This window comes from Schistocerca cancellata, chromosome 7, assembly GCF_023864275.1.
Source record: "Schistocerca cancellata isolate TAMUIC-IGC-003103 chromosome 7, iqSchCanc2.1, whole genome shotgun sequence".
NCBI classification, from domain to species: domain Eukaryota; kingdom Metazoa; phylum Arthropoda; class Insecta; order Orthoptera; family Acrididae; genus Schistocerca; species Schistocerca cancellata.
This window is the reverse complement of record NC_064632.1, coordinates 339355567-339368194: the sequence shown is the minus strand read 5'-3', so window position 1 is coordinate 339368194 and position 12628 is coordinate 339355567. Positions and strand designations below refer to the sequence as shown.

Sequence of the window (12628 nt, the reverse complement as noted above, 5' to 3'; positions counted from 1 at the left end):
CCACCCCCCACCCCCCGCCCCTCCGCGTAATAACTTTGGATGAATTGTGACGCACCATATCTACAGTATTAAATGGATATAACATTGGAGATGCTTGCAAAAATATGGAATGAGTTTGACTACCGTCATGACATTTATCGTGAGCCTGGTGCATTTGCCCATTAAATATTTGCATGTGATCGGCACACCGCTCTTCCGGTCGTTGTCGGATTTCTTGGCCAAGAAACCGGTGCTGCTCGGTCGAGACCCTTCTCTCTTGGCTGCAGCTCGCTTACTTTGTCACATCTCGATGAAATGATACAATATGCCGTAATTCAAATTTCGTCGCAGGCACCTAGGAGACCTGTTGACTTCGCCACACGTAAAAACGGGGGGCATCCATGTTAAACAGATTATCAATAAACACATCAGCTGTCGGGAGTTCTCACATGTCGCTATTGCGTGGGTTCCTGCGTTTTGTGATTATAGCTGCAAAACTTTTAACACGATGGGAAAGTATCTGACCATTTGAGTATTCATTATTGTGACCAGATGGAACTACTTTAGTCCATCTGTAACTGTGCATTCTATTTTTAATTTGGGAGAAGGCTCAACAGATTAGAACACATCTAATATTGGTTCGCTTTATTACATAAATGAGTTAGATTTACGTAACTTTGACACAGCTTTTTGTCACAACATTGCTTGATAATTTAAAACTGAAAGCATTACTTGATGAACAGATCAACAAATTGGGCCCTTGAGGTACAATGTTCCGTCTTCAGTGAAGTACAAGTGGATTAGAAATTTTAACAACGCTTTGGTCCTACATTTTAATGACACCTTCTGAAGACGTCGTGAACTGGCTTGAGTTCTTGCATGCACGACTCTGACCTCAGCGGGAGGGCACTGGAGTGCCTCCCATTGGTTGCTGCGGATTGCAACGAATCCTCGATAATGTCTTTGGTTTCGATTCGCGTTGCCGACTTTGGAGTGGTACCGCGATCTCTGAATGATAGACCGTTCGGAATAAGGCATACTACACCCCCACAGAGTGACCAGACTGACGTTTCGATGAAATTATTCAAGTCCTTATCATTAAAAAGAAACGAAGTGTTGTGGTGCGTGAGTATAAAAATGCTACAGCCGTAGTTATCTTAGGATTATTAGTTCACTCTATATTCCTTGGTAAGAAAACAATCGACTGAATTCCTAGGTGAGCCAAAAGTCTAAACTGGTTACAAATACGTTCTTATAGTGATACTATGGTTCAATACGGGTAGTGACAAAGGAAGGTGACTTTATTAGCGCATATGGAAAATACAATTGTGCACTGTCTTTCGTGCTCCAATAGAACACTAGTAGTGTGACTAACAGAGGCATTAAACATTACCGATGCTGAAAGCGAGGACTATGACATGTGAAGTGATAAACGTTTATTAAGTTCGACTTACTCTTGCATAGACTGTGGGTATGGTTCACGTTCGTTTAGTGGGTGCCAAACTAGAACTTCAAAGATCACGAGTTCACTCACTAGTCTTCCCAAAAAATTTTGTCGCCTTTCACTACTGGCAATTATCATCAATGAAAAATGCCAAGAAGCACAGTGGATCATTGCCCGCTTTACACTGTAGGTCCAGCTATAACTGGCTGGATGGAACAGTTCAGACGTCAGAGGCAGGCAAGGATATAACATCCGCAATAGAAATACGCTTAGTAATGCACTGTGGTGTTCAAATCAACTTAGGGTTGGTAGAATTAGTTCAGTTTCTGCGTGGACGCTGTAAACAGTGCTGCCGGCTCACAAGATCGTACCGCTGCGCTGTGGAATAGGGTCTGCGTGCTGCCCGTGTCTGCTGGTGGCGTGGACGGCCTTGGCCGCTTCTGAGAACTGGAAGGGCGGTCTGGTGGCTGCATCGCAACCTCTCCTGTCGTTTTTTTGAACCACCACACGTATCTCAGCCAAGAACGAGTTAATATTACAATCTAAAGACTAAATAGTAAAATACACTTCTGACGAAATGTACCTTCAAATTTCCTCAAACTTAACAACCAAAATTAGCAAAGAAATACCAGTTGGCAACAACGAGGACGAACACGACACGGGATGGTGTCTGCTGCAATTCCATTATTGTGTAATCGTGATATCTCAAACAAAAACTTTTCCTCGTACTTTAACTGTTCCCATTTCGCTACTGTGTAATATTTTGCTTCGAAACCAATCTCACCGAATGTTCTTTGAAGTCTCATGGGTCCAGTGACAGATCAATTGAACTGCAGTTCGCTGCTATCTACATCTACATTTATACTCTGCAACCCACCCAACGGTGTGTGGTGGAGGGCACTCTACGTGCCACTGTCATTACCTCCCTTTTCCTGTTCCCGTCGCGTATGGTTCGCGGGAAGGACGACTGCCGGAAAGCCTCCGTGCGCGCTCGAATTTCTCTAATTTTACATTCGCGATCAGGTATAAGTAGGGGGAAGCAATATATGCGATACCTCATCCAGAAACGCACCCTCACGAAACCTGGCGAGCAAGCTACACCGCGATGCAGAGCGCTTCTCTTGCAGAGTCTGCCACTTGAGTTTGCTAAACATCTCCAACACCATCACGGTTACCAAAAAACCCTGTGACGAAACGCGCCGCTCTTCTTTGGATCTTCTCTATCTTCTCTATCTCCTCTGTCAACCCGACCTGGTGCGGATCCCACACTGATGAGCAATACTCACGTACAGGCCGAACGAGTCTTTTGTAAGCCACCTCCTTTGTCGATGGACTAAATTTTCTAAGGACTCTCCCAATGAATCTCAACCTGGTACCCGTCTTACCAACAATTAATTTTATATGATCATTCCACTTCAAATCGTTCCGCACGCATACTCCCAGATATTTTACAGAAGTAACTGCTACCAGTGTTTGTTCCGCTATCATATAATCATACAATAAAGGATCCTTCTTTCTATGTATTCGCAATACATTACGTTTGTCTATGTTAAAGGTCAGTTGCCACTCCCTGCACCAAGTGCCTATCCTCTGCAGATCTTCCTGCATTTCGCTACAATTTTCGAATGCTGCAACTTCTCTGTATACTACAGCATCATCCGCGAAAAGCCTCATGGAACTTCCGACACTATCTACTAGGTCATTTATATATATTGTGAAAAGCAATGGTCCCATAACACTCCCCTGTGGCACGCCAGAGGTTACTTTAACGTCTGTAGACGTCTCTCCATAGAGAACAACATGCTGTGTTCTGTTTGCTAAAAACTCTTCAATCTAGTCACGCAACTGGTCTGATATTCCGTAGGCTCTTACTTTATCAGGCGACAGTGCGGAACTGTATCGAACGCCTTCCGGAAGTCAAGGAAAATAGCATCTACCTGGGAGCCTGTATCTAATATTTTCTGGGTCTCATGAACAAATAAAGCGAGTTGGGTCTCACACGATCGCTGTTTCCGGAATCCATGTTGATACCTACAGATTAGATTCTGGGTTTCCAGAAACGACATGATACGCGAGCAAAAAACATGTTCTAAAATTCTACAACAGATCGACGTCAGAGATATAGGTCTATAGTTTTGCGCATCTGCTCGACGACCCCTCTTGAAGACTGGGACTACCTGTGCTCTTTTCCAATCATTTGGAACCTTCCGTTCCTCTGGAGACTTGCGGTACACGGCTGTTAGAAGGGGGGCAAGTTCTTTCGATGGCTGTTGCTATACTCTGTGAAATGCACTGCTGAAAATTGTCGTCCTTTACGATACAGACACGGTAGTTGACTGCATGAGTACACCCACAAATCAAGAGAATGGTAGCAAATATACAGAAGAAACAAGTATTGCTCATAAACCGAAGAACGAAAGAAACTGGTACACCTGCCTAATGTCGTGTAGGGCCCCCGCGAGCATGCAGAAGTGCCGCAAGACGACGTGGCATCGACTCTACTAATATCTGTGGTACTGCTGGAAGGAACGGACACCATGAATCCTGCAGGGCTGTCCATAAATCCATAAGAGTACGAGAGGGTGGAGATTCCTTCTCAACAGCACGTTGCAAGGCATCCCAGATATGCTCAATAATGTTAATGTCTGGGGAGCTCGGCGACCACTGGAAGAGTTTAAACTCGGAAGACTTTCCCTGGAACCGCTCCGTAGCAATTCTGGACAAGTGGGGTGTCGCATTGTACTGCTGGAATTACCCAAGTACGTCGGAATGCACACTGGACATGAATGGATGCAGGTGGTCAGACACGATGCTTTACATACGCGTCACCTGTTCGTCGTATCCAGAAGTATCAAGGATCCCATATCACTCAAACTGCACACGCCCCACTCCACTGAAGAGCCTCCACTAGCTAGAACAGTCCCTTGCTGACATGCAGGTTCCATGGATTCATGAGGTTGTCTCCGTACCCGTACGCCTCCATCCGATCGATAAAATTTGAAAACACTCGTCTGACCAGGCAACATGTTACCAGTTACCAACAATCCAGTGTCAGTGTTGCCGGCCCAAGCGAGGCGTAAAGCTTTGTCGTGCAGTCATCAAGGGTACACGAATGGGCTTAGGCTCCGAAAGCCTATATCGATGATGCTTCGTTGAATGGTTCGCACGCTGACACTTGTTGATGCTCAGGCAAAATCTGCAGCAATTTGAGGAAGAGTTGCACTTTTGTCACGTTGAACAATTCATTAAGTTGGTCCTTGCAGAATCGTACTCCTGCCGCATCAATGTCGGAGGTGGCGTGTTTTACCGGATTCTTGATATTCACGATACACTTGTGAAATTGTCGTACTGTAAAATCACACCTTCATCGCTGTCTCGGAAATGGTGTGTCCATCACTCGTGCGCCAACTATAGCAACAGGTTCAAACTCAAATTTTAATAACCTGTCACTGTAGCAGCGGTAACCAATCAACTGCTCCAGACACTTGTCTTACATAGGCGTTGCCGACCGCAGCGTCGTATTATGGCTGTTTACATATCTCTGTTTTTGAATATGCACGTCTATACCAGTTACTTTAGCGCTTTTGTGTAGCATACAGAACAAGAAACGCACACAGTAATAAAGAAACCAGACGAAATTAAAAGAACATCCGGCCGGAGTGGCCGAGCGGTTCTAGGCGCTACAGTCTGGAGCCGCGCGACCGCTACGGTCGTAGGTTCCAATCCTGCCTCGGGAATGGATGTTTGTGATGTCCTTAGGTTAGTTAGGTTTTAATAGATCTAAGTTCTAGGGGACTGATGACATCAGAAGTCTCATAGTGCTCAGAGCAATTTTTTTGTAAAAGAACAGGCATATACCACTCAGAATATCAAGAATGCAAATCATTGTATTTAGAGAAATTTCAATATTAGTCAGAAAGAACACACAAGCTGGAAGCATGAAGATCGCTAGTCTACCTTTGCTGAAAGCATGATAAAACACGGGAGTCGACCTTCTAGTATACGAAAATTATTATACTGAAATAGTAATTTATTAATATGCCTGGAAACATTTATATAACACACATTTTAGCCCACTGAGAATGCTTCGAAAATGAAAGGACTCTAGAAGCTTAAGGCGCAAAAGGCATTTTGCAGTAAGTTCACATTGTAGGAGGTGTTTTCAAAACAATACACACAAAGGGTCAGAAAAAGCTTGAAAAGCGATTTGAATGACAGCAGTCTCAAGGCAGTCAGTATTTGGGCCATATTCCTTATGAAATGCACTACAAACATCGTTAACTCGATGTAATTAGTTGGATAATATGGACATTAAAAAAAGGACTCCTGACAATTCACCATGGACTTCGCCCTCAGTGATATCAATAGGCTGCTCTTACCCGGAAAATCAGGCAATAAGAGACTCTTTGAAAGTGAGGCAGGTAGAGCATGCATTGGAAGACTTTGTGAAAGGTAGCCAAGAATAAGCCTTGACTGAAGTAACAACACAGTTCCTAGAAGTACAGCAAACCAAGAATCAATGTTGGAAAGCTGTACTTCAGAGCCTGCGCGGTAAAGCATTACACGGGCAGTTTTTGGGCAAGGTCAGAGGGGAAAATAAAAGATCTGGTCTTAAGCTGACCAACGGAATTTTAAAGAAGAAAACTGAAATCCTGATTCTTTTCTGTACACTCAAAGCTACAATAGAGAAATCCGAAATGCAGACTCTGCAAAGAAACTGTTGCAAAAAGTCACTCAGACCGTTTACAAGCAGTCCGTGAAGTGACACGAACGATCCACTGTAAGCTCTGGCAAAATCACCATCTGACGGCGGCAAAGTAACCAGTGGGACTCGAAGCCAGGAAACTTAGTCTAAAACTAATATACCAAATTACTGTGGGACTTCAGTCACATCGAATGGTGGAACGCAATACATCAGACATCGCAATTACAAAGCAGGCATCGGACATTGTCATCCCAAGTGACTGAATAATCGCAAAGAAACAACGGAAAAATGGCTTGAAAATAAGACAGCGACTCCGGCATAAACTAGTGAAAGTGATCTCAGTGGTTCTCGTCAGTGTATTTTAGAGAGCACCTGGAAAGCATCTGCCAACTGCAAAAAGCCACTTGACTTGGATCTAAACGAATTTTCCGCCTATACATGGATCACGGGATCCCGAGTTCGATTCCCGGCCGGACTGGGGATTTTCTTTGAGTGTTTGTGTTCTCATCATTTCCTCATCATTCGTGACAGTGGCTAGGTTGGACTGTGTAAAAAGAATTAGACTGTATAGAAATTGCGACTTTGTACGGGCGCTGATGACTGCGCAGCTGAGCGCTCCCACAAACCCGTAATCATAACCACTTATACATCTGGTAGTCCTAAACGTTTGAGAAGTGTTAGGCATGTGCCGAAATACGATATCCGTCCTAGTGATTTCAATTGTTCATAGCTGTAATAAAATAATAGCAATAATAAGCACTTCATTGACTAACAGCGAATACTGTTAGCCTGTGAGAGAAGAGATGTGTGCGTTGACTTGGGAGAAGTTTGATCATCACAAAGTTGTAAAATGAATAACCTGTAGTCTACCATTGTCACCGAAGGCAACACGATCCGCTGGTGGTGTAAGATTACAACGCGCAAACGGATGAAGGCAGTCAAGCACACAGGAAGCAAGCGGCGTTAGCAGGCATTCCGCTACTTGGCGTGACGTCACGTACGCAGTATCTATGTGATCGAAGCCCTGTCTGGCTGGCCTGCTGATCATGAATGATGGAGCCGATTGTAGTCTGACAAGGCTATTCTATTGGCATTTTATACATGGCGGTCGGAAATAGTCTGAAGAGTTTGTAAAGGGTGGGTTGCGGTGAAAGATAGTGGTTGAGAAAAAATTCGATACGTTGCGCCTTTTCTGGGTTAATTAGCCAATTAAGCTACTGAATGTGCAAATTCAAGCGGCACACCAGTTACAGTGAGTGTCGTGTTCTCATATCGTAGGCTAACGATAGCGCACGAGACATCTCATTGGCTCGGGTTCGATCGTCATTACCGTCCTATCTCCATTGTCTGTACCGCTAGTGTCCATACAGAAGAGTGCCGAATCTTTCGTCTCGGGTACCATCAGCGATTAAAACAGATAAGGGAGGGAGGACAAATGTTATTGGTACACGACGTACCATCCGCCACATACCATAGTGACTTGGTGAATACAGATATAGATTGATATGCTGGGAACAGTACGTCGTGATAAACATAAACCTTGGTGGATGTGGCTTACGGTGTGGAGAAGCTAGAGGACTACCTGGCGCTACAAGGGATTCGCGAATGGAAAATCAGATAGCAATTTCAAGCACGTATGCGACATTAATCATGGTATCACAGATATTATGGCCTGAGCTGCGCTCCTTATATTCATTGACAAAAAAGGAAAGCGTATATTATTCGGTCTGAGTTAGTCACAACGTTTTAATTATCAACTCGAAAAAAAAAACCATGACACCTGGTTATGTTAGTCCTCCGCATATTTGCCTTTCAGTGCGGCGGCGCTTGATTGACGACTTCGGAGACCTCGGTTGTAGAAGTTTACATTTCGGCTGTTCAGGAAACGTGCCACCTCGCAGTCATGCTGGAAATGTCGGACACCGTTCCTCATGTAAGGAAAAGGAAGTTACTCGGTGCCATGTGCGGAGAGTACGGTTGTGAGGCAAAACTTGAAAATTAGAAGCATCAGTATATTTGACTAGCCTATACGGAATGAGTCCACCGCTCGTGGTCTCGCGGTAGCGTTCTCACTTCCCGAGCACGGTAACAAATGGCTCCTAAAAATCAACCCCTTCAAAACCCAGGCAGTAATTGTAGGACGAACTACTCGCACCTTCTGCCTACATGATTTCTGTCTCACCATTTACGGCTGTCCTGACCAGTTAAATAACAGACTGCAATACTTTGGACTAACCCTCAACTGGCCAATAACGTGGAATTCTACACACACACACACACACACACACACACACACACACACACACACACACACACACACACCTGGTCCGACCCATCATCTGCTATGCAAATGCTGCATGGATCTCCGCCCCCACCAAAATTCTAGAAGTCCTCCCAGACCCTTGAACACCATGCACTCTGTCTCGCTTTCCGCATGTTACCTTCCCCCACATGGAACCTCTACAATATCATCAGATTCCCACACCTTCTCACCCATATCGAACACCTCTGCATCCCTATACCATCTGCAAGCTAGAGTCCAATTACCCCATGTTCTCTCCTCAGATCGCCAACTCTGGTATCTAACCACCCTATTTTCTACCCGCACCCCTAACCTGATGGAACATATTCTCTTCTCCCACAATACTTCTATCCAGTGTAGGTCCTTCAGATTTTACGTGAAAGTGCCCTGCTTCAGTGCTTCTTTTTGTAGAAGATGCAGTTTTTAATTGTATATAATTATCGTCCTTTTTGCCGACCGCCTTTAATATTTCTAATTTAAAGGACGAAAAACACTCAGTGTGTGTCCTCACCGTTTTTATGTTTTCAAGAGTGCTTTTGGCTGAAGGGCAGGGTGTTTTACCGTTGAACCCCCGCCCATACCGCTAATATGGGGCCCAGGCGAGAAAATAACAACGAATAATAAACCTATAAAACGCACCAGTAGACAAAGAAGAAAACTGTTGTGGCCGTGGCCGAAACGTTGGTTTCTCCAGTATCGTTTTCCACATTATGACGCGGTTCCGTACACAGAATAGTACTTGTTAACTTTTGAACTTTGTCAGAGGGTGATGCTGATACAGCGAGCACTCGCCCATCGCAACCAGGCGCCTAAAGAAACCGTCAGAATCTGGCAAGTTACCGCCACCACCTACGTTCGGCATACTTTCTGAATCGGAACCCAGCGGGCGACGTTCTCTGCCGTGTTCAAAATGTCCTGCAAGGTATTGAAACCTGGTTCATGACTGAATTTTCACTTTCGCCCGTTATCGCTTCGATTGTGAAATACTGGTTTTCGAGCACCACTTATCTTGTGATACCCGTTGCTTGATGTGCATTGATGTCGCACACTTCCATCACCTCAGCATGGGTTGCAGCAGCGTTGATCCCCAACAAATGCAACATACAAATTACCACGCGATATTCCAGTTTCTCGGTGGGCGGCGCTGGTTTGCTCCTGTTGTGGCATCCTACGGTACTGTCTCGCGGGAATTTGTGTTTACCATGATTTGGATGTACTAGCAAACAATATATTTACATGTAATTGTTCATGCTTTCCCGGCGATCTGTTGACATCTTGCATCGGCTGGATTCCCGAATATCCAAGATGTCAATATAGTTACATTTTTTTTTCTTTTTACTTTCAAAGTGTTAATTGAACCTGACTTCCCCTCATAGAGGTAAGGAAGGTATTAATTACGCGTTGAATCGTACCCTTGCTTATACCAAGTACTACAGTTTGTTGCGTGTTGCTGTTGTTTCAGTTCTGGGAGGTAATCTCGGAGGAGCATGGCATCGACCCCAGCGGCGTCTACCGTGGCAACTCCGACCTGCAGCTGGAACGCATCAGCGTCTACTACAACGAGGCCTCGGGTGAGTTGTCTGTTATCTTACTAGTCGACATCAGAACTATCACCATGTAAATAATAAACATTCCCTGACTGTGTAACACAGCAACATGTACAATCATGTTCAGAAAAAACACCTTGAATAACAGGATAGGACGTTATATTCACAGAACGTGCAGCAGTATGTTCTGCAAAAATGATTAGATTTGAACTATGGCGGCCCGCGGATTCAAGGTCAACATAGATATCGCGACGCAGCACCACCTACCGGTAAAATGTGCTTGCGGCTTTTGTCGCTGCAGACCGAAGGTAATGGATTCATGACTGAATTTTCACTTTCGCCCGTTATCGCTTCGATTGTGAAATGGTTTTCGAGCACAGGGGTCTCCACTTATCTTGTGATATCCGTTGCTTGCAAACAGTACCGTCAGATCAGTGAGATTGAAACAGAGCGCATTATTGACATGAGAGAATGTAGTGCGTACATCCGGGAAAGTGTTTTTCGGCAGTGCAACTGGTGTGTGCAGAATGGTTCAATGAAGGCACTAGAACACGAGGAGATGGATCAATTCGCCTCACTCATACCACCCGCCGAGAAAATCTACACCTTACCCGAATGGCTTTGCAGGGCAAATCTGCGTTATCCTCGGCTCTGGCGTGACAGTGGAATAGCGTAACACTTGGTACATTATCAGGGGGTGACACTCCGTAGCCGTTCCTTACGGCATGGGTTACGTGCAAGTAGTTCACTTTCCCGCCTGCCTTTGACAAATTTGCAGAAACATGCTAGAGGCAATGATACGCGGAACGACGTCACTGGGAACAGGAATTGTATCAGATAGTGTTTTTGGACGAATCCAGATTCTGTTTATTTGAAAATGACTGCTGCACTTTAGATCGCCGCAGACAGGGGGAGCCGTATCACCTGAAGGCCTTATTTTGTGAGGTGCTGTTGGTTGGTTGGTTGGTTGGTTGGTTGGTTTGAGGAAGGAGACCAGACAGCGTGGTCATCGGTCTCATCGGATTAGGGAAGGATTGGGAAGAAAGTCGGCCGCGCCCTTTCAGAGGAACCATCCCGGCATTTGCCTGGAGTGATTAAGGGAAATCACGGAAAACCTAAATCAGGATGGCCGGACGCAGGTGCTATTGGGTACAACCGCAAATGTTGGTACGTATCCAGGGCACTGTGGCCAATGTGACCTACGTGAATCACATACTGCGACCCGTAGCCATACCCTTCTGCACAACCCAGACGCCATTTTTCAGCAAGCCAATGCACGACCACACGTTGCTGCATGAACACGTGCCTTCTTGGTGTCGCAAGATGTCGGCCTTTTTCCCTGGGCCACCACTTCACCAGATCTGACGCCAATCGAAATGTGTGGGATATGGTGGAAAAGACGATGTCTCCACGCATGGAAAAAATTCATCAGGACCCAAGGTGGACCCCATGCCTACTAGGCAACAGGACACATGCTGAACCCAAGTGACTGAAATGCTAATTATATCTGCAAAACATACTAATGTACATTTCCTGTGAATATGAACATACTATCTCTAGTCGTTCAAGGTGTCTTTTTTTACACTGAACTTGAGTGTATTTGGTGACAAGTTATCTGATAATCAGCAGAAACAGCACACGTTAAGCTACACTTCTTTTAGAGAGCAAATTTTTCAGAAGAGCGAACATGTTTAGCAAGGTAATTTGAGTTTAAAGTATGCTTCATCAGTGCTGAAATACCAAGTAGTTTGTGAGTAAATGGGTGGAAATTTTTCATTAGGCTTATCTGACTGACATCACAAATACACTGGCTCGTGGAAAGATTTGACAAATAATTGATCTGATCATGTGGAGAGCCAAAATATTTATGAACAGTATTTTTTTTAAATATACATATCAACATACAATCTTAGCGCCTGCTGCTTCGCTCGTGTTTGCGTAGTAATTACATTGTAAATAATTCTATAAAAATACATTAGTTCTACTGAAAAATTAATATAATAAAAGCCATTCCTTTTTAATTGGTGCCGTAGAAGCATGGTCTTTTTCGAATGTATTTCTGACCAGAAAGCGATTTTTGCAGGTGGAGTGGGAGGTTTATGTAAATCCTGCCTTCTGATTTCTTGAGGTGACACTTCCGTAGAAACTTTCATCCACTAACAAGACAACAAACACAATCTTATGCAAACCAAAGGACCTACTCCCTGTATAAGAAAGTAACCCTTCGCCGGCCGCTGTGACCGAGCGGTTCTGGGCGCTTCAGTCTGGAACCGCGCTGCTGCTACGGCCGCAGGTTCGAATACTGCCTCGGTCGTGGATGTGTGATGTCCTTAGGTTAGTTAGGTTTCAGTAGATCTAAGTCTAGGGGACTGATGACCTCAGATGTTAAGTCCCATATTGTTTAGAGCCCTTTGAACCATTTTCAGTAACCCTTCACATAGCCGCCAATTTGTGGTATAATGTGTTTAATTTAGTTTCATATAGCGAACTGAAGAAGACAACTCTGATAAGTGCTTATGTAGCTATCAGCGCCAGTCTTACATCCGGTACCGAATTCTCACCTTGGGAACTGAATGCCTATAAATATTGAAATACATAATTAGTTCTAACCGAGATGTCAAATATCAATTTTCGTATATTTAGCTTTCAAA

General features: G+C 44.5%; 1 protein-coding gene across 1 annotated transcript in view; it reads left to right on the top strand.

Annotated features, from left to right (window-relative positions):
* Positions 1 to 12628, top strand: part of LOC126092545 (tubulin beta chain-like) — a 92707-nt gene that overhangs the window by 53831 nt on the left and 26248 nt on the right. Inside the window, exon 2 of the mRNA XM_049908203.1 lies at positions 9893 to 10001. Coding sequence (XP_049764160.1) covers positions 9893 to 10001 — 109 coding nt within the window. The remainder of the gene's footprint in view (positions 1 to 9892; positions 10002 to 12628) is intronic.